At 45.2% G+C, this 25,381-nt stretch overlaps 1 protein-coding gene across 5 annotated transcripts in view; it reads left to right on the plus strand.

Moving 5' to 3' along the window:
- ATXN2 (ataxin 2) overlaps positions 1 to 25,381 on the plus strand; it is a 160,052-nt gene that overhangs the window by 9,685 nt on the left and 124,986 nt on the right. For all 5 annotated transcript variants that reach the window (XM_040416098.1, XM_040416097.1, XM_040416099.1 and 2 more), the window contains exon 2: positions 24,127 to 24,160. In XM_040416098.1, the coding sequence (XP_040272032.1) occupies positions 24,127 to 24,160 (34 nt within the window). The remainder of the gene's footprint in view (positions 1 to 24,126; positions 24,161 to 25,381) is intronic.

The following is a 25,381-nucleotide window of genomic DNA, read 5'->3' on the forward strand; positions in this document are numbered from 1 at the left end:
TGGACACGACCATAGTTTTAGTCCGCGTCCGATCTGCATTTTTCGCGGATTGAATGTGGACCCGTTCATTTCAAAGATGCCTACATCACACCGTGTGCTGTCCACAGCCGTATTTCCATTCTGTAGTCCTGCAAAAAAGATAGAACATGTCTTATTCTTGTCTGTGTTGTGGACAAAGGCAGGATATACCGATCCGCAAAATGTCGAATGCACGCGGACGGTATCCCTGTTTTGTTGATTAATTACATTAATGTAATTAAAGTTGCCTCTGTATTTTCCCTTGCTGGAAGGAAACGTTCCATAACCACAGGTATGTTACAAAAACCACATGTGCTTTTTGGGCTGCATCAAAAATGCAGCACAGCCGAAACGTGTCCCAGTGCCCGTCTAAACACTCATTATAGCTCTGATAAGAATGTGACTTAAGGGCTGAGAATCCCGCAGGTAATCGCTAATGAGTGTCCACATTAACACTCGTTAGCGATTATCCTGGCGGTGTAAGAGTGCGTTTCGCTGGTTTATGGGGTAATAGAAAATTAACAAAAAATAGTTTGCCAGCGGCATATCATGCTGTGTAAACATGATCTGCTGCTAGCAAACGAGTCGGTATGGGGACTAGCAATGGCATTAGCGATCATTCCTCCCATACTGTGGAGGAGATCGCTGCATGTAAATACAACGGCCTTCACTGACGAGCAGGCGATTGTTGGGAAGGCGGTGTTTCTACCTGGCAATTGCCTCCTATATTGTCCCGTCTAAAGGGACCTTTTAAATAAGCGTTTGACCTTTTTAGTAATTTAGAAATGAGGGTTATTAGATGATGGCATAAAGTCAAAAGTACTATACACACAGCTAGAAAAACGCTTAACCCTTTGACAGAACAGCTCAATATTTTTAATAAAGACCAATGGAAAAATAGATTTTTAGCCCAAAATGAGTAAAATGCGGTCATAAAAAAATTGCCCCCGAAGGTGTACACAGGCGTTAAATCTACATCAGCTCAGAGCGGACATAGATTTCAGTCTAGTGTGCAGACTGCCGGCGGAGGCCTGTTCCTAGTCATAAACTAAGGCTACTTTCACACTAGCGTTTCTATTTTCCAGTCTTGAGATCAGTCATAGGATCTCAATAGCGGAGAAAAACGCTTGTTTTGTTTCCCTTCATTGTCAATGGGGACAAAACGTAACTGAACAGAATGGATTGCTTCAAAAATGCATTCCGTTGCGTTTAGTGATGAGCGAGCATGCCAGGCCGAATACCTTTCGGCTCGAGCATCGCTATGCTCGGCAGATCCGAGTGCTCGGCCAAATAATTCAGTTACTCGAATGCAATTTAATACAATGGAAGTCAATGGGAGAAAACCAGGTACCCCCTGCTCGGAAGACAAAAGGGTGTCTAGTTCATAAAAAAAGGTTAGAAATTTATGGAAACGCAATCAAAATGGTTTGGCAACAGCATTACGAGGATAGCTGGATGCGTCTTAAATTCCTATTAAGTACGACATACAATAGACAACCACACAAAGGCTGTATGCCAAAAGCCAGGTATGTGCCCGATCTATCCATGAGACAGATGACAGTCAGCATACCTTACCATGGCAGCTTTGTGCACTATGAGATATCCCGAACCAGTAAACCTCAGTTATTTTGCATCTGTTGGATGGCTTGGGTGGATCTGCACACCTAGATTATAGGGCTTCTGTCACCCCCCATTGTGCAATTTTCATTAGCTGACATTAGCTAATGTCAGCTGAGTGCAATCATACATGTCCTACCTTTTTGTCTGTGGCTTATTTCTTGCAAAAATCATACTTTTATCATATGCAAATTACGATTTTTACAAGAAATAAGCCACAGACAAAGGTAGGACATGTATGATTGCACTCAGCTGACCTTAGCAAATAGCTAATGTCGGCTAATGAAAATTGCACTATATATATATATATATATATATATATATATATATATATATATATATATATATATATATATATATATATATATATATATATATATATATAAATTTTAACCCCTTCGTGACCCTGACATTTTGACGTTCCTGATCCTGGCTTATTTTTGCAAATCTGACATGTCACTTTTATGTAGTATTAACTTTGGAATGTTTTTACTTATCCAAGCCCCTCTGAGACTTTTTACATTGTACTACATGATAGTGGTAAAGTTAAAGGGATTCTGTCACCAGTTTCTTACTCCCCCATTTAAAAATATGGTTATGTTCATGGAGCACTAGCGATTCCTAATGTGGTCTTATAACAGAAATCCGTAGGCTCATTTTGTCTAAAAAACGTTGCCGGCGCATGCGCACTTCGCTCCATGAAGCCGAACTGAGAAGTCCGCACGGGCGCATCAGGCACAGGCCTGTGCGCACGCGCGGGATGTTAGAGAAGAAGGAGGGGGGAGTGAGGGAGAGCCGGAGGCGTAGCAAAGGATTCTGAGGCGGCGCTGATGACAGCAAAGGAGGAGCTGGGCACAAACGGCTGCGGGTACGGGCGGCATCTGGAAGACATGATCATCCCCTTGGGCACCTTTGTGAGATGAATGACAGGTTAGTTATAATGTTTTTTAGACAAAATGAGCCTACGGATTTCTGTTATAAGACCACATTAGGAATCGCTAGTGCTCCATGAACATAACCATATTTTTAAATGGGGGGGTAAGAAACTGGTGACAGAATCCCTTTAAGTAGAAATGCTTTACCTTTTTATTTATAAAATTTACGGAAAATTTTCAAAAAGTTGGTATTTTGTAAATGTAACTTTTCATATAGTGCCACAATATTCCTATAACTGGATAATATGCAACTGAAACACTAGGAGTCAGGGCCCTGCTCTCAAGAGCTTACACTCTATGAGGAAATGACCCCATTTTAGAAACTAAACCCCTCAAATTATTCAAAACTGATTTTACAAACTATGTTAACCCTCTAGGTGTTTCACAAGAATTAAAGGAAGGAGAAATGTGTAGATATATATATTTTTTTCAGATTTTCCATTTTAATCAAATTTCCCGTAATACAGCAAGGGTTAACCAAACCTAGCCAAGCAAATGTCCATGTTTATTACCTTGATTTTGATGGTAGAAAGAACACCTCATATATGGTGGTAAACTGCCCTGTAGGCAAACAGCAGGGCTCAGGAGAGGAGCGCCATATGGTTTTTGGAGGTCAGATTTTGCAGTTATGGTTTTTAGGCGCCATCTCGCATTTGAAGAGACCATGAGATAAAACCCTAAAAATTTGACCACATTTTAGAAACTACACCCCTCAAGGAATTTTTCAAGGGCTGTAGTGGGCACTTTGACCAAACAAGCGTTTCATAGAATTTAAACACACTTATTAGTGAAAAATGACATAAAATGTCTCTTTAGCCCAAGTTTTTAGATTTCACAAGGCGTAATAGGAGAAAATCGTTTCACAATTTACCATTTTCTCCCAAATGTGGCAAAACCCTATATGTGGTCATAAACTGCTGTATGGGCACACAGCAGAACCCAGAATGGAAGAAGTGCCATATGGATTTTGGTGGACTAATTTTGCTGGAAAAATTTTCAAGGGTCATGTTGCATTTGAAGAGATCCTGAGGTAACCCTACAGTAGAAACCCCCAAGAAGTGACCCCATTTGGGAAACTTCTCCCTTTTCAATAAATTTTTCAAGGGGTGTAGTGAGCACAGGCCTTTTATAGAATTTAGAAACACTTGGCTGTGAAAATGAAAAATGACATTTCTTACAATAGAATGGCGTTTTATCCCCAATTTTTTCATTTTCACAAGGGGAACCATGAGAAATGGAACCCCACAATTTGTTACCCATTTTTTCCTCAATACTCTATGTGCCCGTAAACTCCTGTATGGGCACATGGCAGGACTAGTAGGGGAAGGAGTGGCATATGGATTTTGGAAGCGAGATTTCGATTAAATGGTTTTCAGGTTCTGTGTTGCATTTGAAGAGATCCTGAGGTACCCCTGCATTAGAAACGCCCAAGTGGTGACCCCATTTTGGAGACTACACCCCCTGTTCTTTATGCGATATTTAATATAATTTTTTTTTTTTTTTCAGTGCAGGTTTCACAGTGATACATGGTGTTTTTTTTGTATCTCTTTTGGAACACACGCTGCATCATTTTTGAGTCCTTCCATGCCTTGCTGCTTGGGGGACTCCACAAGGGAAATGTTGTCCTGGTACAATACAGGCACCATCACTTCTAGAAGTACTGGGGCCCTCCCTTTCTGATTTTTGAAAAACTAGGGCCTTAATCGCCACCTCTTGCACCTCCAAGTATGTTTCCGCCTGGCCTGTAGATTAAAATGCCACGTATGTATCATACAGTACAGTATGGCCATCTTTTTGTGGCACTGTATGGCTTCAACACTTGATGTGGAAGATCAACCCCTCCCATGTTCGTATTCTAGTCCAGGATGCAGTCTGGTTTAGTAGTAGGGGCACCTCGCACAAGGGCAGGGGAGCTGGTATTCCCGTGAACGGTGGTCAGTACAAGGACATCCCTCTTGTCCTTCTATTTAACCTCTAACATGTTCTCATTGAAGAGAGCCCTGGGGGGGTTAGAGGAGCATTGTATGCAACCGTAATGGTGCTATTAGAAAGTACAACTTGTCCTGCAAAAAATAAGCCCTCATAAGGCTATGTGAACAGTTAGGACTCTGGGAAGGCAGGGAGTGAAAAGTGAAAATGCAAATATTGAAATTCGCAAGGTCCTCTAAGGGTTATAACATATAAGGAACTCTGCAAATATATATATATTTTGGGAGTGTACACTTCAGCTAAGTGGTTGAGGATTGGCATATTTTTGAGCAGACAATCAAATCTTGGGTTATTCTGGGGCGGGCATTGTGCATTATTATCATGTAAAAAATGAATTGCTTCAGATCTTTTCCAGGCCATGGGGATACTGTAAATTGGAGTGTTTTACAAAATATCTCTACTCCAGTACTGTCTAATTTCTGTGTTGCTGAGCATACAAATTTGTTTGGGACACCATTAACCCCTTCAGTACCGAGCCACTATTCACCTTCAATCCCAGGCCGATTTTTGCAAATCTGACATGTCACTTTTTGGTAATAACTTTGGAACGCTTTTACTTATCCAGGCAATTCTGAGATTGTTTTCTCGTTACACATTGTACGTCATGACAGTCATAAATTTGAGTCAGTATATTTCACCTTTTAACCTTTTATTTATGAAAAAAATCCCAAATTTACCAAAAACTTCGCAATTCGCAATTTTAAAAATTTCAATTCCTCTGCTTTTAAAACAGTGATACCTCATAAAATAATTATTACTTACCATTCCCCATGTCGGCATGATTTAGTAAATGTCATTTTATTTTTTTTAGGAATTTTTTTGCAACACAGCAAGGGTTAACAGCAAAATAAACCTCAATATATATTACTCTGATTCTGCAGTTTACAGAAATACCCCACAGTGCTCCAGATGGCGACTAAAATGGTCGCCAATGCGACTTAGAATTGCAAAATGGCGACAAAACTTTGTAGTCTTGTCGCCATTTGCGCCTAGACCCTCTGCAGCTCTGCCTCTTTAAGAAAAAAAAGGCTTTCATCCAGCAGACACATGCTGCAGACGTCTGCTGGGTGAAGATCCGCCCATCACACTACCCAGCATAGAGGGTGGGCGTGGCTTGGGTTTCTGCGTCTTGGGCTCCCGCTTCCAGCAGTCTGACAAGTTTGAAGTTGAGTCTGTGCTGTGGATTTGAACTTCTGGAGACATTTCAACTAGGGCTGCACAGAGCTCCTTGAACAGTCCACGGCTGATAATACGAGGCGAGTGACCCGTATGCAGATTTATTAGTGTTCTTTATAGGACTGGGTCCCTATGAGGTCACAAGGAGAAGCCAGAGATTGGTAAACCCTGTATGAACATGTATAAGCACTGGCTGGGCTGGTTTAACACCACAGTATGTCGGTGGGATCCGCTGTCCTGGTCTGCATAGCACTGCCGGGGTCGCATAGCATTATATTGATTTATGATGCTATGTAACCCTTAGAGGTCTGGAATGTACTGGCTAACACTGACCTAATGCTGTCAATGTTATCCAATACATTCCAGAACTGTAAGGGTTACATATCATTATAAATCAATATAATGCTCTGCGACCCCGGCAGTACAGCGTTCCTGCAGACACACTCTGGTGTGAAACCAGTGCAATCCTATCAATTCACAGACTAGTAACCATTTCTGATCATAAATCATATAATCTATTATTATTCCACAAGACCCGTATTCACTTCCAAATAGGGGATAGCAATCAGCTCTCAACCTTCCCATCAGTCCGTGTTACTGCTGGCAGAATGATGAAACAATGGGACTCCCCCGGCCTAGGGGTTCGCTTAGCAGTCCCAAGGCACGCAGATTGACAAGGAGAGATTGCCGCCTATACTGCGCACGTTCTAGAAAAGGACGGCGATGTCCGTGCACGGCTCCTTACTGACACGTGGGTGGTGGGCATAGAGCGCTTAGGGCGGTTTCACACAAGCGGATGCTGTGCGTGTCATTAGCAGCATGAAAGACAGCCAAGCCCCGTTTCGGACCGCAGAGACATAGGGCATTAACATGATTGATAATGCTCCGTGCCTCTCTGTGATCTTTTTGCTACAAAATCACAACGACAACTTTATCTCACTGTGATTTTGTAAAAAGGTCACAGAGAGGTACAGAGCATTATCAATCGTGTTAATGCTCCATGTCTCTGCTGTCCGGAGCGGGGCTTGGCTGTCATTCACGTTGCGGATGGCGCACATGGCTTCCGCTCGTGTGAAACAGCCCATAGCTGCTCTTTTCTGCTCCAAAGACGTGGTAAAGTTAAAAAGAGGGAAAATGGCACTAAAGCAGTCTATAAGGGGTTAAGCACAGGCTAGTTCAGCTGCCAGAGGAGGTCCCCTACCTTTTCCACATCTCTGCTTGCTGGCAGTGAATGGAAACCTTCAAAGTTGACATTCACAGAGTGAATGTCCATGTCCAGCCACAGTTACAGTTAGGGTAAGTTCACACGACCGTATTTTTGGCTCCGCATCCGTTTTGCAATTTTGTGGAACGGCTGCGGACCCTTTCATTTCAACGGGGCCGCAAAAGATGCGGACAGCACACAATGTGCTGTCCGCATCCGTAGATCCGTTCCGCGGCCCCACAAAAAAGATAGCTCATGTCCTGCCTCCATGCTGGATGTTGAATGAGGCATTGGTGTACATTTTGGCCAAAGCGTAATAAGCCACTCACCACGTCAAGGTCGCCTCTATGAGTGATCCCTAACACTAGTACCTACCTGTTATGGGCCATGGTAGCCACACAAAGTCCAGCAGAGTGTGGAGTGTGCATGCTGTACCTGCGCTCCCTGGAAAAAAAAGCAGTGTGTGCCTGGCGTGCATGCTGTACCTGCGCTCCCTGGAGTTAGTCTGCCCTGGAGGCTGGTCTTAAAGTCAGTATAAAACTGAGTCTGCTTTTACAGCACCTACCAGTAGCCATTTGGCTCCAGGAGAAGTATATAGTGGGCTCAGCATGCATGTTGGTACTTGCATCCCTGGATCCGATGAAAGCTATCACGGCACCGGGCGGGGTTAAAAGCAGAGTGTGCCTGGCGTGCATGCTGTACCTGCGCTCCCTGGACTTTGTGTGGCTATCATGGCCCATAACGGGTAGGTACTAGTGTTAGGGACCACTCATAGAGGCGACCTTGACGTGGTGAGTGGCTTATTACGCTTTGGCCAAAATGTACACCAATGCCTCATTCAACATCCAGCATAGAGGCAGGGCAGAGTGCTGGTTGCAGAGTGCGATTGCATTTGTGTTTTTGCGTTTGCATGTCCTATTCTTGTCCGCAATCGCGGACAAGAATAGGCATTTCTATCATGGGGCTGGCTACATTCACACAGCCGGTATCCGTGTTTTGCGGACCGCAAAACACATATGGTCGTGTGAATGTACCCTAAGCAGCACTAGAGTATGGGAAATCTTTCCTCAAGAAACAGCAAACAAGAGAGGTTTTCATTCACTGACAGGCAAGCAGAGGGGTTGAGAATAAAGAGTAAAGTTCTTGAAGTATTCATTTGGCTCCTAAATTTTTCTGGTTAGGAGCCAATGGCTCCTTGATATTTGTTTTAGTGGCGGTAAACTGCTCTATGGGTACATACGTGGCAGTGGTCAGAAGGAAAGGAGCGCCATATGGATTTTGGAGGCAGATTTTGCTAGAATGTTTTTTAGGTACCATTTTGTATTTGAAGAGACCTTGATGTACCCCTACAGTGGAAGCCCTCAAAAAGTGACCCCATTTTGGAAACTACACCCCTTAAAGAATATATTAAGGGGGTACTGACCACTTTGACCCCCTAAGCGTTTTACGGAATTTGGAAACACTTGGCTGTGAAAATGAAAAGTTTCACTTCTTCCAATATAATGCTGCTTTAGCCCCAATTTTTTTTTATTTTCACAAGGGGTAACAGGAGAAAAAGCACCCCATAATTTGTTACCCATTTTCTCCTAAATACGGCAACGGGGGCATATAATGTGATATTTTTTATAGAGCAGGTTGTTACGGACGCGGCGATACCTAATATGTCTCATTTTTATTTTTAAGTTTTAAACAGTGAAGGCCTTTTTGAAAAGAATAAAATCTTGTTTTTGTGTTGCCATTTTATGAGCCATATTCTTTAATTGTTTACATTTTTTTGGGACCGATTGTCTTGGGTAGGAGCTCATTTTTTGCAGGATGAAATGACGGTTTGATTGGTACCATTTTTGATCGCTTGGTATTACACTTTTTGTGAGGCAAGGTGACCAGAAAATGGCTGTTTTGGCACTGTTTTAACTGACAGGGTCGATACGGACGTGGCGATAACCGAATATGTCTACTTTTCTTTTTCTTTTTCCCTATTTTTTCACAAATTTTATTTTCCTTTATTTTGAGAAAATTACTTAATTTTTTCTTTCTTGAAACGTTAAATTATTTTGTAAACCTTTTATTTTAACTTTTTTTTTTTTTTTTTTTTTGTCCCACTCTGGGACTTCAACTTTTGGGGATCTGATCCCCTTTACAATGTATTACAATACATCTGTATTGTAATGGATTGGTTGTAAGTCTATTACACTGAGTAAAACACAGCTTGCTTGCCAGTGAGATCCAGCCCCCTGGATCTCACAGGCTTACATGGATGGCAGCCACGATGACTAAGGAAGGAATCGGGCTGCCGTCCAAGCCATTGCGACCCTGTCAGAGCAGTGCGTGGACCCGATGGACACCCGGGACCAGTCAGGATACCGCACATGCCGCTGTCAGTGCTGACCACGGCAGTGCGAGGGTTAATGTTTTCACCAATGCCGACGCATACAGCAGGGGTCCGGCTATCAGTGACTGGTGGACCCCTGCAGCTTATCAGGCGGGCGCAGCTTTTGCGCCAGCCCGATCAGTGCACCGTAGCTGTACGGTGCCGGGATTTCAGACCCAGTTCCCAGCTCCGTACATCTGGCTAGGCCACACCAGGACTTTGAAATGCTTCTTACGGAGCCACTCCTTAGTTGCCCTGGCTTTGTGTTTTGGGTAATTATCATGCTGCTACCTATCTTCAATGCTCTTACTTACTGAAGGAGGTGTTTGGCCAAAATCTTGCGATGGCCCCATCCATCCTCCCTTCAATATGTTGCAGTCATCCTGTCCCCTTTGTAGAAAAGTATGATGTTTCCACCCCCCATGCTTCACGGTTGGGACAGTGTTTTTTAGGTTGTACTTATCCTTCTTTTTCCACTAAAAACAGAGAGTGGAGTTAACACCAAAAAGTTCTATTTTGGCCTCATCTGACCATATGACTCCCATGCCTCCTCTGGATCATCCAGGTGGTCATTGGTGAACTTGAAATGGGCCTTGACATGTGCTGGCATCAGCAGGGGGAGCTTGCGTATCCTGCAGGATTTTTATCCATGACGGCGTAGTGTGTTACTAACGGTAATCTTTGAGACTGTGGTTCCAGCTCTCTTCAGGTCATTGACCAGGTCCTCCTGTGTAGTTCTGTGTTGATTCCTGACCTTTCTCAGAATCATCCTAAGGGTACTTTCACACTTGCGGCAGGACGGATCCGACAGGCTGTTCACCCTGTCGGATCCGCTATTTCGCTCTGCCGCCGTTCCGTCCACATTGACTATAATGGGGACAGGACGGAGCTCCGGCGCAGTACGGCAGTTCGCGGTGAGAGGCCGCCGGACTAAAAAGTTGGACATGCAGGACTTTTTAGTCCGGCGGCCTTTCGCCGTGCACTGCCGTGCTGCGCCGGAGCTCCGCCCCCGTCCCCATTATAGTCAATGGGGACGGAGCCGCGGTCCAGCGGCACGGCGAAATAGTGGAAGGACGGATCCGACAGGGTAAACAGCCTGTCGGATCCGTCCTGCCGCAAGTGTGAAAGTAGCCTTACCCTACGAGGCAAGATCTTGCATGAAGCCCCAGACTGAGGAAGATTGTGTTTCTTCCATTTTCTAATAGTTGTGCAGTTGTTGCCTTCTCACCAAGCTGCTTGCCTATTGTCCTGTAGCCCATCCCAGCCTTGTGCAGGTGGTCTACAATTTTGTCCCTGGTGTCCTTGGACAGCTCTTTGGTTTTGGCCATGGTGGAGAGGTTGGAGTGTGAGTGTGTGGACAGGTGTCTTTTATACAGGTAAGGCTACTTTCACACTTGCGTTCGGTGCGGATCCGTCTGGTATCTGCACAGACGGATCCGCACCTATAATGCAAACGCTTGCATCCGTTCAGAACGGATCCGTCTGCATAAACAGCTTTTTCAGATGTGAGTTTTCACATCGTGAAAACTCAGATCCGACAGTATATTCCAACACAGAGGCGTTCCCATGGTGATGGGGACGCTTCAAGTTAGAATATACTAAGAACTGTGTACATAACTGCCCCCTGCTGCCTGGCAGCACCCAATCTCTTACAGGGGGCTGTGATCTGCACAATTAACCCCTCAGGTGCCGAACCTGAGGGGTTAATTGTGCGTATCATAGCCCCCTGTAAGAGATCAGGTGCTGACAGGCAGCAGGGGCCAGACCCCCCCCTCCCTCCCCAGTTTTAAATTCATTGGTGGCCAGTGCGGCCCCCCCTCCCTCCCTCCACAGTATTAAAGTTCATTGGTGGCCAGTGCAGCCCCCCCTCCCTCCCTCCCCTGTATTAAATTCATTGGTGGCCAGTGCGGCTCCCCTCTCCCCCCCTAATTAAAATCAACCCCCTCCATCATTGGTGGCAGCGGAGAGTTCCAATCGGAGCCCCAGTTTAATCGCTGGGGCTCCGATCGGTTACCATGGCAGCCAAGACGCTACTGCAGTCCTGGCTGCCATGGTTACTTAGCAATTTTAGAAGCATTATACTTACCTGCGATGTCTGTGACCGGCCGGGCGCTCCTCCTACTGGTAAGTGAAAGGTCTGTGCGGCGCTTTGCTTATAGCACAGACCTTTCACTTACCAGTAGGAGGAGCTGGCCACCAATGAATTTAATACTGTGGAGGGAGGGAGGGCCGCACTGGCCACCAATGAATTTAATACTGTGGAGGGAGGGAGGGCCGCACTGGCCACCAATGAATTTAATACTGTGGAGGGAGGGAGGGCCGCACTGGTCACCAATGAATTTAATACTGTGAAGGGAGGGGGCCGCACTGGCCACCAATGAATTTAATACTGTGGAGGGAGGGGGGGCTGCACTGCCCACCAATAAATTTAAAACTGGGGAGTGAGGGGGGGGGGGGGCGGTCTGGCCCCTGCTGCCTGGCAGCACCTGATCTCTTACAGGGGGCTATGATACACACAATTAACCCCTCAGGTGCCGCACCTGAGGGGTTAATTGTGCGGATCACAGCCCCCTGTGGGGGCAGTTCTGTCCACAGTTCTTAGTATATTCTAACTTGAAACGTCCCCATTATAGCAGGGGGCAGTTCTGTCCACAGTTCTTAGTATATTCTAACTTGAAACGTCCCCATTATAGTCACTATGGGAACGCCTCTGTGTTATACTGTCGGATCTGAGTTTTCACGATCTAACTCAAATCCGATGGTATATTCTAACATAGAGGCGTTCCCATGGTGATGGGGACGCTTCAAGTTAAAATATACCATCCGATGTTATATTAATAGGGACTCCTGACTTTACATTGAAAGTCAATGGGGGACGGATCCGTTTGCAATTGCACCATATTGTGTCAACATCAAACGGATCCGTCCCCATTAACTTGCATTGTAAAAGTCAGGACGGATCCGTTTGGCTCCGCACGGCCAGGCGGACACCAAAACGCTGCAAGCTGCGTTTTGGTGTCCGCCTCCAGAGCGGAATGGAGGCGGAACGGAGCCAAACTGATGCATTCTGAACGGATCCGTTTGGGGCCGCTTGTGAGAGCCCTCAAACGGATCTCACAAGCGGAACCCCAAACGCAAGTGTGAAAGTAGCCTAATGAGTGCAGAGTAGGAGGGCTTCATAAAAAGAAAATAACAGGTCTGTGAGAGCCAGAATTCTTGCTGGTTGGTAGGTGATCAAATACTTATTTAATGCATTAAAATGCAAATGAAAGGGAACCTGTCACCTCCCAAAACCATCCCAAGTTGCCAGCCGTACCTGCGTGTAGCCAGCAGCGTGTTTCTGATGATGCCTTTCTTCCTGAAGGCAGATGCAGCAAAATTACTGAAAACATTGTTTTATCCCCTGCCCGGCGCGCTTCTCCACACATGCCTGAAGTCACGGAGGCAGCGTCCTCCTTGCTTCAAGTGACGGTAACCACGCCCCCTTCCCTGCCCCTTCGCTGTGACTGACAGCGCTTATGCACAAGAGTTCGGCTGCCTTTGCCAAACTGCCGGCTGTCAGTCACAGGAAGAAAGGCATCATCAGAAACACGCTGCTGGCTACACGCAGGTACGGCTGGCAACTTGGGATGGTTTTGGGAGATGACAGGTTCCCTTTCATTTGCATTTTAATGCATTAAATAAGTATTTGATCACCTACCAACCAGCAAGAATTCTGGCTCTCACAGCCAGGTTTTGGGAGGTGACGGGTTCACTTTTAATTATATAATGTGATTTTCATATTTTTTATTTTTTTTTCTCACAGTTGAAGTGTACATACGATAAAAATTTTAGACCTCTCCATTCTTTGTAGGTAGGAAAACTTGCAAAATTGCCAGTGTATCAAATACTTACTGTATTTTCTCCACTGTATATAAAAAAAAGTCCCAGCCAGTCAACACTGGGGTCCCCTATCTAACCTTGAGGGTTATTGGTGCTGTCCATTTCAGTGCCAGTCAGCCCTGTCTGAGCCCAACTGCAGCTCCCTCACTGGTTTATACTATGTAAGTTCTTAGAAACAGGAGCACATTTAACTCTTTAAACGCAAAGCCACTTTTTACTTTCGTGACCAGGCCTAGTTTTGCAAATTTTGTCACTTTATGGGCTAATAACTTTGGTATGCTTTTACCTATCCAAGCGATAATGAGATTTTCTCGTGACGTATCGTACTTGATGTTAGGGGTAATGCTCCATTCACACGTCCGCAATGTGTTTTGCGGATCCACAAAACATGGAAAGAGGCAATGTGCGTTCCTCATTTTGCGGACCGCACATTGCTGGCACTAATAGAATATGCCTGTTCTTGTCTGCAATTGCAGACAAGAATAGGACATGTTCTATTTTTTTGTGGAACGGAAGTGCGGATCCAGAAGTGCGGGTCTGCAATTCCGTGTCCGGGCAGCACATCGGAATTGCGGACCCAGCAAATGAATGGGTCCGCAATTCCGTTCCGTGGAACGAAATTGCGGAAGTGTGAATGGAGCCTAAATTTGGGTGGATATGTTTTACTTTTATATTATAGAAAATCCAAATTTTACAGAAAATTTGGAAAAATTGCAATTTTCTCAATTTGAATTTCTACTCATTAAAGGGATTCTGTCACCTCGTTTTAGCTTATAGAGCTGCGGGCATGCACTGCTAGATCGCCACTAGCATGTCTGCAATATACCTGTCCCATAAAGCGGTGTCCTTTTATTGTGTTTAAAAATGATTTTAGAGATATGTGAATGAGCCTGGTAAGCCAATTAAACAACGGGCAAGATTTCCGCGCGGGTGCAATGCGTGAGGTGAACGCTTTGCACCCGCACTGAATCCGGACCAATTCATTTCTATGGGGATGTGCACATGAGCGGTGATTTTCACGCATCACTTGTGCGTTGCGTGAAAATCGCAGCATGCTCTATTTTGTGCGTTTTTCACGCAACGCAGGCCCCATAGAAGTGAATGGCCCCATAGGAGACGTTACAGCATCAGGGGCAGCAGCGCAGCCACAAGGAGACGTTACAGCATCAGGGGCAGCAGCGCAGCCACAACAGGAGACGTTACAGCATCAGGGGCAGCAGCGCAGCCACAAGGTGCTGCCCCCCCCCCCCCTTTCCTATGTCTTATGGCCACCTATGTGACCTTGCTGCCACCACCATACAGTAATTCCTTCTTGTTGGTCATATCATGGGGGAGGGAGGGACTCATGATGGCTCATTCCCTGCCTGCCTGCTGGCTGCTATTTCAATGTGCAGTGCGGAGCAAGCAGCTAGTTGCAGGCAGGCATGAAGGACTGAGTAGGCCAAGGTCGGACAGAGGGCATATAATTGGGGTAATCTGATAGGCAGAGACATTACTCCTTTAATAGCTGCCCGTCCGGCAGCTGTGATATATAGGGTCTCTCTCCGCAGGCAAAGTGAATTCTGTGGGGGTTCTGGCAGCCTTTCCTGCCACTCTCTCCTGTACTGCGCTGCTCAGCCTGGGCGTCATCTGATTCAGACGTTAGACGTCGGTGGGCGGAGACTGCACCATGGGAGCAAGCGAGGAGGAGCCTGGTCGGCCGCTGCGGGATACAATTGGTATGTAATGATGAAGGGGCGGGCGGCCGCAGTTTTTGAAGCGGTCAGCGCACATGACCGCTTGGATGACGTCACAAAATACAGCGGTAATTAGGAAACGGCGATATCGCCATATCACCGGTTTTTAATACCGCGGTATATCGTGAACACCAGTATATCGCCCAACCATATTCTCAATACAGAATGCTTAGGAAAATGTGGATTGAGGGATAAAAAATTAAAAATTAACTCACCTCCTCCCCTTGATCGCATAGTTGCCGATCTCTTCTTGCTTCTTTGATCATGAGCTGCCGGCTAAAGGACCTGTGGTGACGTCACATCACATGGTCCATCACCATGGTGATGGACCATGTGATTGGACCATGTGATGAGCTCAGTGACTTCACCACAGGTCCTGAAGAAGTAGCAGAGATCGGCAGCTATGGAGGAGGTGAGCAAATTTTTTTTTTTAGTTTTTTTTTTTTTTTTTTTTTTAACCCTCAATTGACCTTCTACTAAGCATTCTGTATTAAAGAATGCTATTATTTTCCCTTATAACCATGTTATAAGGGAAAATAATAAAATCTGCACTACAACTAACCCAAACCAGAACTTCATTGAAGAAGTTCAGGTCTGGGTACCACATTCAGTTTTTTCTCACGCGTGTGCAAAACGCATTGCACACGCGCCGAAAAAACTGAACAACGCAATCACAGTCAAAACTGACTGAAATTGTGTGCTCGCTTGCATGATTTCCCCGCCACGCACCCGCATCCTATACGGCCCCAATCCGTAACGCCCGTGTGAAAGAGGCCTAAGGTGCCCAAGGGGCTGTACTAACCTTCTTGGTGCCCAGCCACGCTCCCTGTGAAGGAGCCCAGTACCACCTGCGTCCTCCGAATCGCCTCCTTTCTTCACAGTTACATTGCGGTAATCTCGCGATGTGCGAGTTCGCGCTTGCGCAGTGCCGGTATAGTGTTCCTTCCCTGTGCTGGCATCAGCCTCAAGGAAGGAACTGCGCATGTGCGAGCTCGTGCAGAGCGAGATTACCGCAATCTAACTGTGAAGAAAGGAGGAGATTCTGAGGACGCAGGCGGTGCTGGGCTCCTTCACTGGGTGGCGTGGCTGGGCACCAAGAAGGTTAGTGCAGCCCCTTGGGCACCTTACAAGGCTCACTTACATATATCTAAAATCATTTTTTAAACACAATAAAAGGACACCGCTTTATGGGAAAGGTATATTGCGGACATGCTAGCGGCGATCTAGCCGTGCATGTCCGCAGCTCTATAAGCTAAAACGAGGTGACAGAATCCCTTTAAAGGCAGATAGTGGTACCTCATGAGGTAGTTTTTACCTAAGATTCCCTATATGTCTACTTTATGTTGGCATAATTTAGAAAATTACATTTTATTTTTAGGACATTAGAAGGTTTAGAATTTAAGAAGCAATTTTTCAAATTTTCTATAAAATTTTCTAAACCAACTTTTTCAAGGACCAATTCAGTTCTGAAGTCACTTTGAGGTCCTTACATAATAAAAACCACCCATAAGTGACTAGGGTTGTCACGATACCAAAATTTTGATTCGATTTCGATACCATAAAGTATTGCAATACTCGATACCATGCAAATAAAATAAAAACACAAAAGAAGCCTTGTGCATTACGCATTTTATGGAACGTCTGTCCCATAATTGAACAGTCCTACCTTATTCTTTTTTGGGGGGGGGGGACAAGGTGACAAAAAATTGTAAATTGTGTGTTTTTAAAAAACGTTATATGTTTTTTCTGTTACGGCATTCACTGCATAAGAGATATTTATTTAATAATTTGCATGTTTTCGGACGTGTCGATATGTAATATATATTTTTTTATTGTGTTTATATTTTTAAATGTAAAATTAGGAAAGGGGGCGATTTAAAATTTTAATATTTGGGGGGGGGTTAAACTTTTCTGTTTATTTGCGAACTATTAGCTAAAGCCCTTGTCTATTCACCCTACTATAGCTCTATTAGGGTGAATAGGACTTTACACTCTCCCTGCTGCCCTGTGCTTTGTGCACACAGAAGCAGGGAGCTTACCATGGCAGCCAGGGCTTCAGCAGCATCCTGGCTGCCATGGTATCCGATCGGAGCCACAGCTGCCACTGCACCACCAATGGATGAGGAGGAGGACCCTGGGGCCACTGCCACCAATGACTTTGATTCTATGGATGGGGGAGGGGGGGGGGCAATTTAATATAATACTGAGAAGAGTAGGAGGGGAGGGACTGTGGCCAATGAATATAGTTTGCCTGAATAAAAATGTAGGCTGCGGGTGCCGGCCATATTCCATACCCGGCCTCTATGACTGCTCCCTGCGACCCGCCTCAGTTAACCCCTCAGGTGCGCCCATGTTCTCTCAGTGATACTAGTCTGCGTAAATAGCAAATCCCGGTATTGAATCGATACGGGTACAAAAGTATTGATTGCGTATCGATAATTCAATACCCAGTGTAACCCTATAAGTGACCCAATTTTAGAAACTAACACCCCTCAAATTATTCAAAACTGGTTTTACAAACTATGATTACCTTCTAGGTGTTCCAAAATAATTAAAGGAAAATGGAGGTGAAATTTACTATTTAGTTTTTGTGCAGGTTTTTAATTTTAATCCTATTTTTCCTATAACACAGCAAGGGTTAACAGCAAAACAAACCTCAATATTACCCTGATGCTGCAGTTTAGAAAAACAAACCTTTTATGTTCTTGAACAGCTGTATGGACACACTGCAAGTCTCAGAAGGGAAGGAGCAACATATGGTTTTTGGAGAGCAGATTTTGCTGGAATGGTTTTTGGGTGTCGTGTCATATTTGAAGGCATACTAAGGCACATCTACAGTAGAAACCCCCAAAAACTGACCCCATTTTGGAAACTACATCCCTCAAAAAACTTATTAATGGGTTTACTAACCACTTTGACCTCATAGGTGTATATATATATTTATTTATTTTATTTTTTACAAGAAAGTCTCTTGCCCTTTCCTTAAAGAGCTGTGATAACGTTTTTTATACGTGCTGTCTGCACGGGGTTTGTGCAGATAGCACGTATATAGCTGTATGGCAGTCGTGAGGTGGTTAAGGTATGTACGCACAGGGCATGAAATGCAGCAGTAAAGTCTGCTGTGGATTTAGCCATAGCTCTGCAGCAAAAACTGCTACAGGAAAAAAAAAATTATGACTTGTGTGCAGTGTTTGCAGCAAAAATGGCTGAGAATTTCACCCATTGTAAAAGGTGAAATCTGTAGCGGAGATCTGCAGCATAAATTGACATGTTAGGTTCCAAATCTGCACTGTAGGTGACGCCACGGATTTTGTTCGCAGCCTGTGGATGAGATTTCTTCATACCTCATTCACTTTGCTGGTACTGCACAACGGTGCGGATTTGCTGCGGATTCACCATTTATGAACCCTCCCCCATACATGAGTGACTCTGGGATGGGTCAGCATTGTCTGTCACTTCATGGAGAAGCTGGGTTCCCTTTAAATAAATATGAATGTATGTTCTTGCATTGTGGATGTTTCACATCCTAAAACTAAAAGGATGTAAGTTCAGGTTCACTCTGCAGCGAAATGAATGAATGTGTATGCAGTCTGTATCCCGCTTCTGGGTTGTAGGGTAGTCGTAGCCATGGAAACAAGCAGCATATAATGTGATGGAAAAATGGAAAAATGAATCCAGCCAGCAAAGGAGGCAATATGGGTAGTACATTAGGAAGTGCCTTGTATTGCATAGTTACTCTCTTTAGTACAGTTGGCCAGTGAAACTGGTAAAACAAACTAGGTAAGCAAATGGGACATGTGTTTCATTGACCTTTTGCCATGAAGAGATAGTGGTACCTAGACTAGTGTTTTTTTCCAAGAGTTTTTCCAGAGTTCAACATCACCCGGGAATTTTTTTTTTAATCCATCTGTAATTTTGTAATATATTTCTTTAATCTTTACATGGGGAGGCAGGGCAGTGATAGGGGAGTGTCTATGTAACTAGCTGGGTGTTAGGGGCAGTGATAGGGGAGTGTCTATGTAACTAGCTGGGTGGTAGGGGCAGTGATAGGGGAGTGTCTATGTAACTAGCTGGGTGTTAGGGGCAGTGATAGGGGAGTGTCTATGTAACTAGCTGGGTGTTAGGGGCAGTGATAGGGGAGTGTCTATGTAACTAGCTGGGTGTTAGGGGCAGTGATAGGGGAGTGTTTATGTAACTAGCTGGGTGTTAGGGGCAGTGATAGGGGAGTGTCTATGTAACTAGCTGGGTGTTAGGGGCAGTGATAGGGGAGTGTCTATGTAACTAGCTGGGTGTTAGGGGCAGTGATAGGGGAGTGTCTATGTAACTAACTGGGTGTTAGGGGCAGTGATAGGGGAGTGTCTATGTAACTAGCTGGGTGTTAGGGGCAGTGATAGGGGAGTGTCTATGTAACTAGCTGGGTGTTAGGGGCAGTGATAGGGGAGTGTCTATGTAACTAGCTGGGTGTTAGGGGCAGTGATAGGGGAGTGTCTATGTAACTAACTGGGTGTTAGGGGCAGTGATAGGGGAGTGTCTATGTAACTAGCTGGGTGGTAGGGGCAGTGATAGGGGAGTGTCTATGTAACTAGCTGGGTGTTAGGGGCAGTGATAGGGGAGTGTCTATGTAACTAGCTGGGTGTTAGGGGCAGTGATAGGGGAGTGTCTATGTAACTAGCTGGGTGGTAGGGGCAGTGATAGGGGAGTGTCTATGTAACTAGCTGGGTGTTAGGGGCAGTGATAGGGGAGTGTCTATGTAACTAGCTGGGTGTTAGGGGCAGTGATAGGGGAGTGTCTATGTAACTAGCTGGGTGGTAGGGGCAGTGATAGGGGAGTGTCTATGTAACTAGCTGGGTGTTAGGGGCAGTGATAGGGGAGTGTCTATGTAACTAGCTGGGTGTTAGGGGCAGTGATAGGGGAGTGTCTATGTAACTAGCTGGGTGTTAGGGGCAGTGATAGGGGAGTGTCTATGTAACTAGCTGGGTGGTAGGGGCAGTGATAGGGGAGTGTCTATGTAACTAGCTGGGTGGTAGGGGCAGTGATAGGGGAGTGTCTATGTAACTAGCTGGGTGGTAGGGGCAGTGATAGGGGAGTGTCTATGTAACTAGCTGGGTGTTAGGGGCAGTGATAGGGGAGTGTCTATGTAACTAGCTGGGTGGTAGGGGCAGTGATAGGGGAGTGTCTATGTAACTAGCTGGGTGTTAGGGGCAGTGATAGGGGAGTGTCTATGTAACTAGCTGGGTGTTAGGGGCAGTGATAGGGGAGTGTCTATGTAACTAGCTGGGTGTTAGGGGCAGTGATAGGGGAGTGTCTATGTAACTAGCTGGGTGTTAGGGGCAGTGATAGGGGAGTGTCTATGTAACTAGCTGGGTGTTAGGGGCAGTGATAGGGGAGTGTCTATGTAACTAACTGGGTGGGAGGGGCTATAAACTAGCTGGGCGGTGCTGGGGCTGTGGGAGAGAAAGAAGTGCATCATGGGTTTGGTTGAAAAGAGCAACAGGAAGTGCTGCATGATGGAAATAAATCAGAAATGGAGGATAATGTACATGATCAACTACACAAGCATATCTGATAGGCTGGGTTCACTCACCATTTTGCCCTACATAAAGTATGTTATTAAAGGGAACCTGTCACCTGGATTTTGGGTATAGAGCTGAGGACATGGGTTGCTAGAGGGCCGCTAGCACATCTGCAATACCCAGTCCCCATAGCTCTGTGTGCTTTTATTGTGTATAAAAACCGATTTGATACATATGCAAATTAACCTGAGAGGAGTCAGAACTTTGAAAATATGACTCTTCTCTGGTCACACAAGTAAGATATGACTCCTTTATCTTAATTTGCATATGTATCAAATCTGATTTTTACACAATAAAAGCACACAGAGCTATGGGGACTGGATATTGCGGCTGTGCTAGTGGCCATCTAGCAAACCATGTCCTCAGCTCTATACCCTAAATCCCGGTGACAGGTTCCCTTTAAAAAAAAAAAAAAAAAGTATGCATTAAGGGTGGGCTGACATCACGTTTTATGTCACCATTTGACATACAGTCATGTGAAAAAATTAGGACACCCTTTGAAAGCATGTGGTTTTTTGTAACATTTTTAATAAATGGTTATTTCATCTCCGTTTCAACAATACAGAGAGATTAAAGTAATCCGACTAAACAAAGAAAACTGAAGAAAAGTCTTTTCAAGATCTTCTGTAAATGTCATTCTACAAAAATGCCTATTCTAACTGAGGAAAAAGATAGGACACCCTTGCCCCTAATAGCGAGTGTTACCTCCTTTGGCTGAAATAACTGCAGTGAGACGGTTCTTGTAGCCATCTACCAGTCTTCGACATCGGTCTGAGGAAATTTTACCCCACTCCTCAATGCAGAACTTTTTCAGCTGTGAGATGTTTGAGGGGTTTCTTGCACGTACAGCCCTTTTCAAGTCACCCCACAGCATCTCAATGGGATTCAAATCTGGACTTTGACTTGGCCATTCCAGGACTCTCCATTTCTTCTTTTTCAGCCAATCTTTGGTTGATTTACTAGTATGTTTTGGGTCATTGTCATGTTGCATGGTCCAGTTCCGCTTCAGCTTTAATTTTCTAACTGATGGTCTCACATGTTCTTCAAGCACCTTCTGATACACAGTAGAATTCATCGTGGATTCTATGATGGTGAGCTGACCAGGTCCTGCTGCAGCAAAGCAGCCCCAAACCATGACACTTCCACCTCCATGCTTCACAGTTGGTATGAGGTTCTTTTCTTGGAATGCTGTGTTTGGTTTACGCCAAACATGTCCTCTGCTGTTGTGTCCAAATAATTCAATTTTGGACTCATCTGTCCAAAGAACATTATTCCAGAAGTCCTGGTCTTTGTCAACTTTATCGCTGGCAAATGTCAGTCTGGCCTCGATGTTTCTCTTGGAAAGCAAAGGTTTCCTCCTTGCACACCTCCCATGCAAGTTAAACTTGTACAGTCTCTTTCTGATTGTAGAGGCATGTACTTCTACATCAACAGTAGCCAGAGCCTGCTGTAGTTCTCGAGATGACACTTTAGGGTTTTTGGATACCTCTTTTAGCATCTTGCGGTCTGCTCTTGGGGTGAACTTGCTGGGGCGACCAGTCCTGGGCATGTTGGCAGTTGTTTTGAAAGCCCTCCACTTGTAGACTATCTTCCGGACAGTGGAATGGCTGATTTCAAAATCTTTTGAGATCTTTTTAAATCCCTTCCCAGACTCATAGGCTGCTACAATCTTTTTTCTGAAGTCCTCTGACAGCTCTTTTGCTCTCACCATGGTGCTCACTCTCACTTCAACAGTCAGGAGCACACCAAACTAAATGTCTGAGGTTTAAATAGGGCAAGCCTCATTCAACATGCAGAGTAACGATCTACTAATTATGTGCACCTGGTGTGATATACCTGTGTGAGATCTGAGCCAATTTAAGAGGGAATACATGTGAGGGTGTCCTATCTTTTTCCTCAGTTAGAATAGGCATTTTTGTAGAATGACATTTACAGAAGATCTTGAAAAGACTTTTCTTCAGTTTTCTTTGTTTAGTTGGATTACTTTAATCTCTCTGTATTGTTGAAACGGAGATGAAATAACCATTTATTAAAAATGTTACAAAAAACCACATGCTTTCAAAGGGTGTCCTAATTTTTTCACATGACTGTATACATTAGAAAGAAAAAGGATACAAAAGCTCATCACGTTCTTGTATCCTGCAGAGTCCAGTAATAAAAAAAAATAATTACGGTATTTTTCGCCCTATAAGACGCACCTAGGTTTTAGAGGAGAACAATAAGAAAAAAATATTTTCCATTACACCTCAGGTCAGACCAGCAATCAGACCCCCAAAGTTAATCAGACATCAGCTTACAGCCCCAATCAGACCCCCAATGTCACAGACCTCAGATCAACTCCCCATATGTCAGCCCCCATATGTTCAGCCAGCAGCCCCCATATCAACCCCTATATGTCAGCCATCAGCCCCCAGTGCAAATAAAATAAAAAAACTCACTTACCTCTCCTGCTTCTGGACGCCACCGCTCCTCACCATCGCGATCCTCTTCATCCTGCTGTCGGCCGCATGAAATCTCGCACATGCGTAGGAGCGAGATGCGAGCGGCCGGGAGGATGGCGGTACAAGGAGCATACAAGGTACAGAGCAGGGGGAGGCATACAAGGTACAGAGCAGGGGGCGGTATACAAGGTACAGAGCAGGGGGGGCATATGCCGTGGGTTACATCGCAGCTCTCAGCTGCTGGGGATACAAAGCAAGACTTTTATTCACCCATTGTATGGCAAACTTGCGACGTTTCGGCTCACAAGAGCCTTCCTCAAGATATATATATAATTTTTTTTTTACAATAGAACTCTATGGTGATGTTAAATATATATGTTTTTTGTATACGTTAAAAGTGTTGTGAATTCAACTTTAAACGGGTTTTGCAGTGCAACAGTGTTGATAACCTATCCTCAGGTCTATAGGTCTACACATTAAGCACTGCATACTGACACTGGAAGCTCAAAGGGTAGGAGGCAAAACCAGTTCAATTGCATTGCGGCCTGGTTTTGTACAGCCATGCATTGACTTAGGCTATTTTCACATCTGCGCTTTCCCTTTCCGGTATTGAGATCAGTCATAGGATCTCAAAAAGCGAGGTAAAACGCTTCCGTTTTGTCCCCATTCATTGTCAATGGAGACAGAATTGAACTGAACGAAACGGAATGCACCAGAATGCATTCCGTTCTGTTTGGTTGCGTCCCCATCGCAGACAGAATAACGCTGCAAGCCGCGATGTGTGTCCAAGAAAACAGATCCGTCCCCATTGACTTACATTGCGTGTCATGATGATCCGTTTTCTCGGACACAATCGAAAACGCATCCGTCACCCATTGACTTTACATGGTGTTCGTGATCCGTCTTGACTATTTTTAAGATATTACAACCGGATCCGTTCATAACGGATGCAGATGGTTGTATTATCATGGCTGAAACATTTTTGCTGATCCATGACGGATCCAGCAAAAACGCTAGTGTGTGAGTAGTCTTATCTGTTTGGATTAAATCCGAATCTGACAAAACCTGCTTGTAATTTTCACTTTTTGTTAGTACTGCATGTACTGCATGTATTTGATTAGAAATTGGATCTACTGTGCAATAGTCGCACATTTTTTTTAACACTTCTTTTTGTTTGTTTGCAGGGGAAGAAGCAGTGGAAAAGGTCCTCCTCAATCTGTAAGTTCACCTAAGGCTGCTACAGCCGGAACCATTTCATTTCTGATGGGTATATGAGATGAGCGATAGCCACCAATGTCTGAGATGATTCAACCCCTTTAATCTCTCCTTTTGTGATCCACACCTGATTTTGGCTTCAGAAACTGCATCAAAAGCCTGAACATGAGGCTGTCCCTAAGGCTACATGCACACGAACGTTAGGGCTCCGTGCCCGTGCTGCGGACCGTGGGGCAGCCGCATGTGAATAGTGGACCCCATTCACTTGAATGGGGTCTGCGATCTGCATCCGACGGTCCGCAGCACAAAAAAGTAGTGCATGCGCTACTTTTTTGCCGTGCGGAGGCACGGCGTGGGGTTACGATCCGTGCCCCCGTTCCGCATCTCTGTGATAAGAAATGCACACGGCCGGTGCCCGTGTATTGCGGACCTGCTGTATGCGGGGCGGGAGGGGTTGGAACACGGTCGTGTGCATGTAGCCTAAGGGAGCTGTTACATGCATGTGATTTACGGCTAATTCCTGGCTGCACTTTGACTTGCCAATGTTTCAGGTTGCAAGCCCAGGTGTAGCCTGGCATTCAGCCGTTCATCGCAAGCGCTACTTGCGTCTGCTAGGAGCCGTGTAATGGCACCCTTAGGGTAGGGATACACATAGTGACATAGGCTGATTGATTAAAGGGGTTGTCTGGGTTCAGAGCTGAACCTGGACATAGCCATAATTTCACCCAGGCAGCCCCCCTGATGTTAGCATCGGAGCAGTTCATGCTCCGATGCTCTCCCTTGCCCTGCGCTGGATCGCGCAGGGCAAGGGCTCTTTTACTTACAATAACACACTGCCGGGCGGAGGCTTCCGCCTAGCAGTGTGTTCGGTGACGTTTTACATACTAGGGCAGCACTAAAGCCCGCCCATCAGTGCCGGTGACGTCGCCGGGCTCACTGCTGGGTGGAAACCTCCGCCTGGCAGCCCTTTAGAGAGCCTGGTACGTCACTGGAACTCCAGAAAATGCCTTTGCCCTGCGTGATTAAGCGCAGGGCAAAGGAGAGCATCGGAACATGAACTGCTCTGATGCTAAAGTCAGGGGGGGGGGGCTGCCTGGGTGAAAATGGGGATATGTCCGGGTTCAGCTCTGAACCCGGACAACCCCTTTAAATGGACGCACGCTTTTTCAGAACAGCAGTCTCACCTGCAAAACTGCTCTGTAGCCATCTCTAGCCAAAATTAGA

This window comes from Bufo bufo, chromosome 2, assembly GCF_905171765.1.
Source record: "Bufo bufo chromosome 2, aBufBuf1.1, whole genome shotgun sequence".
Lineage (NCBI taxonomy): Eukaryota > Metazoa > Chordata > Amphibia > Anura > Bufonidae > Bufo > Bufo bufo.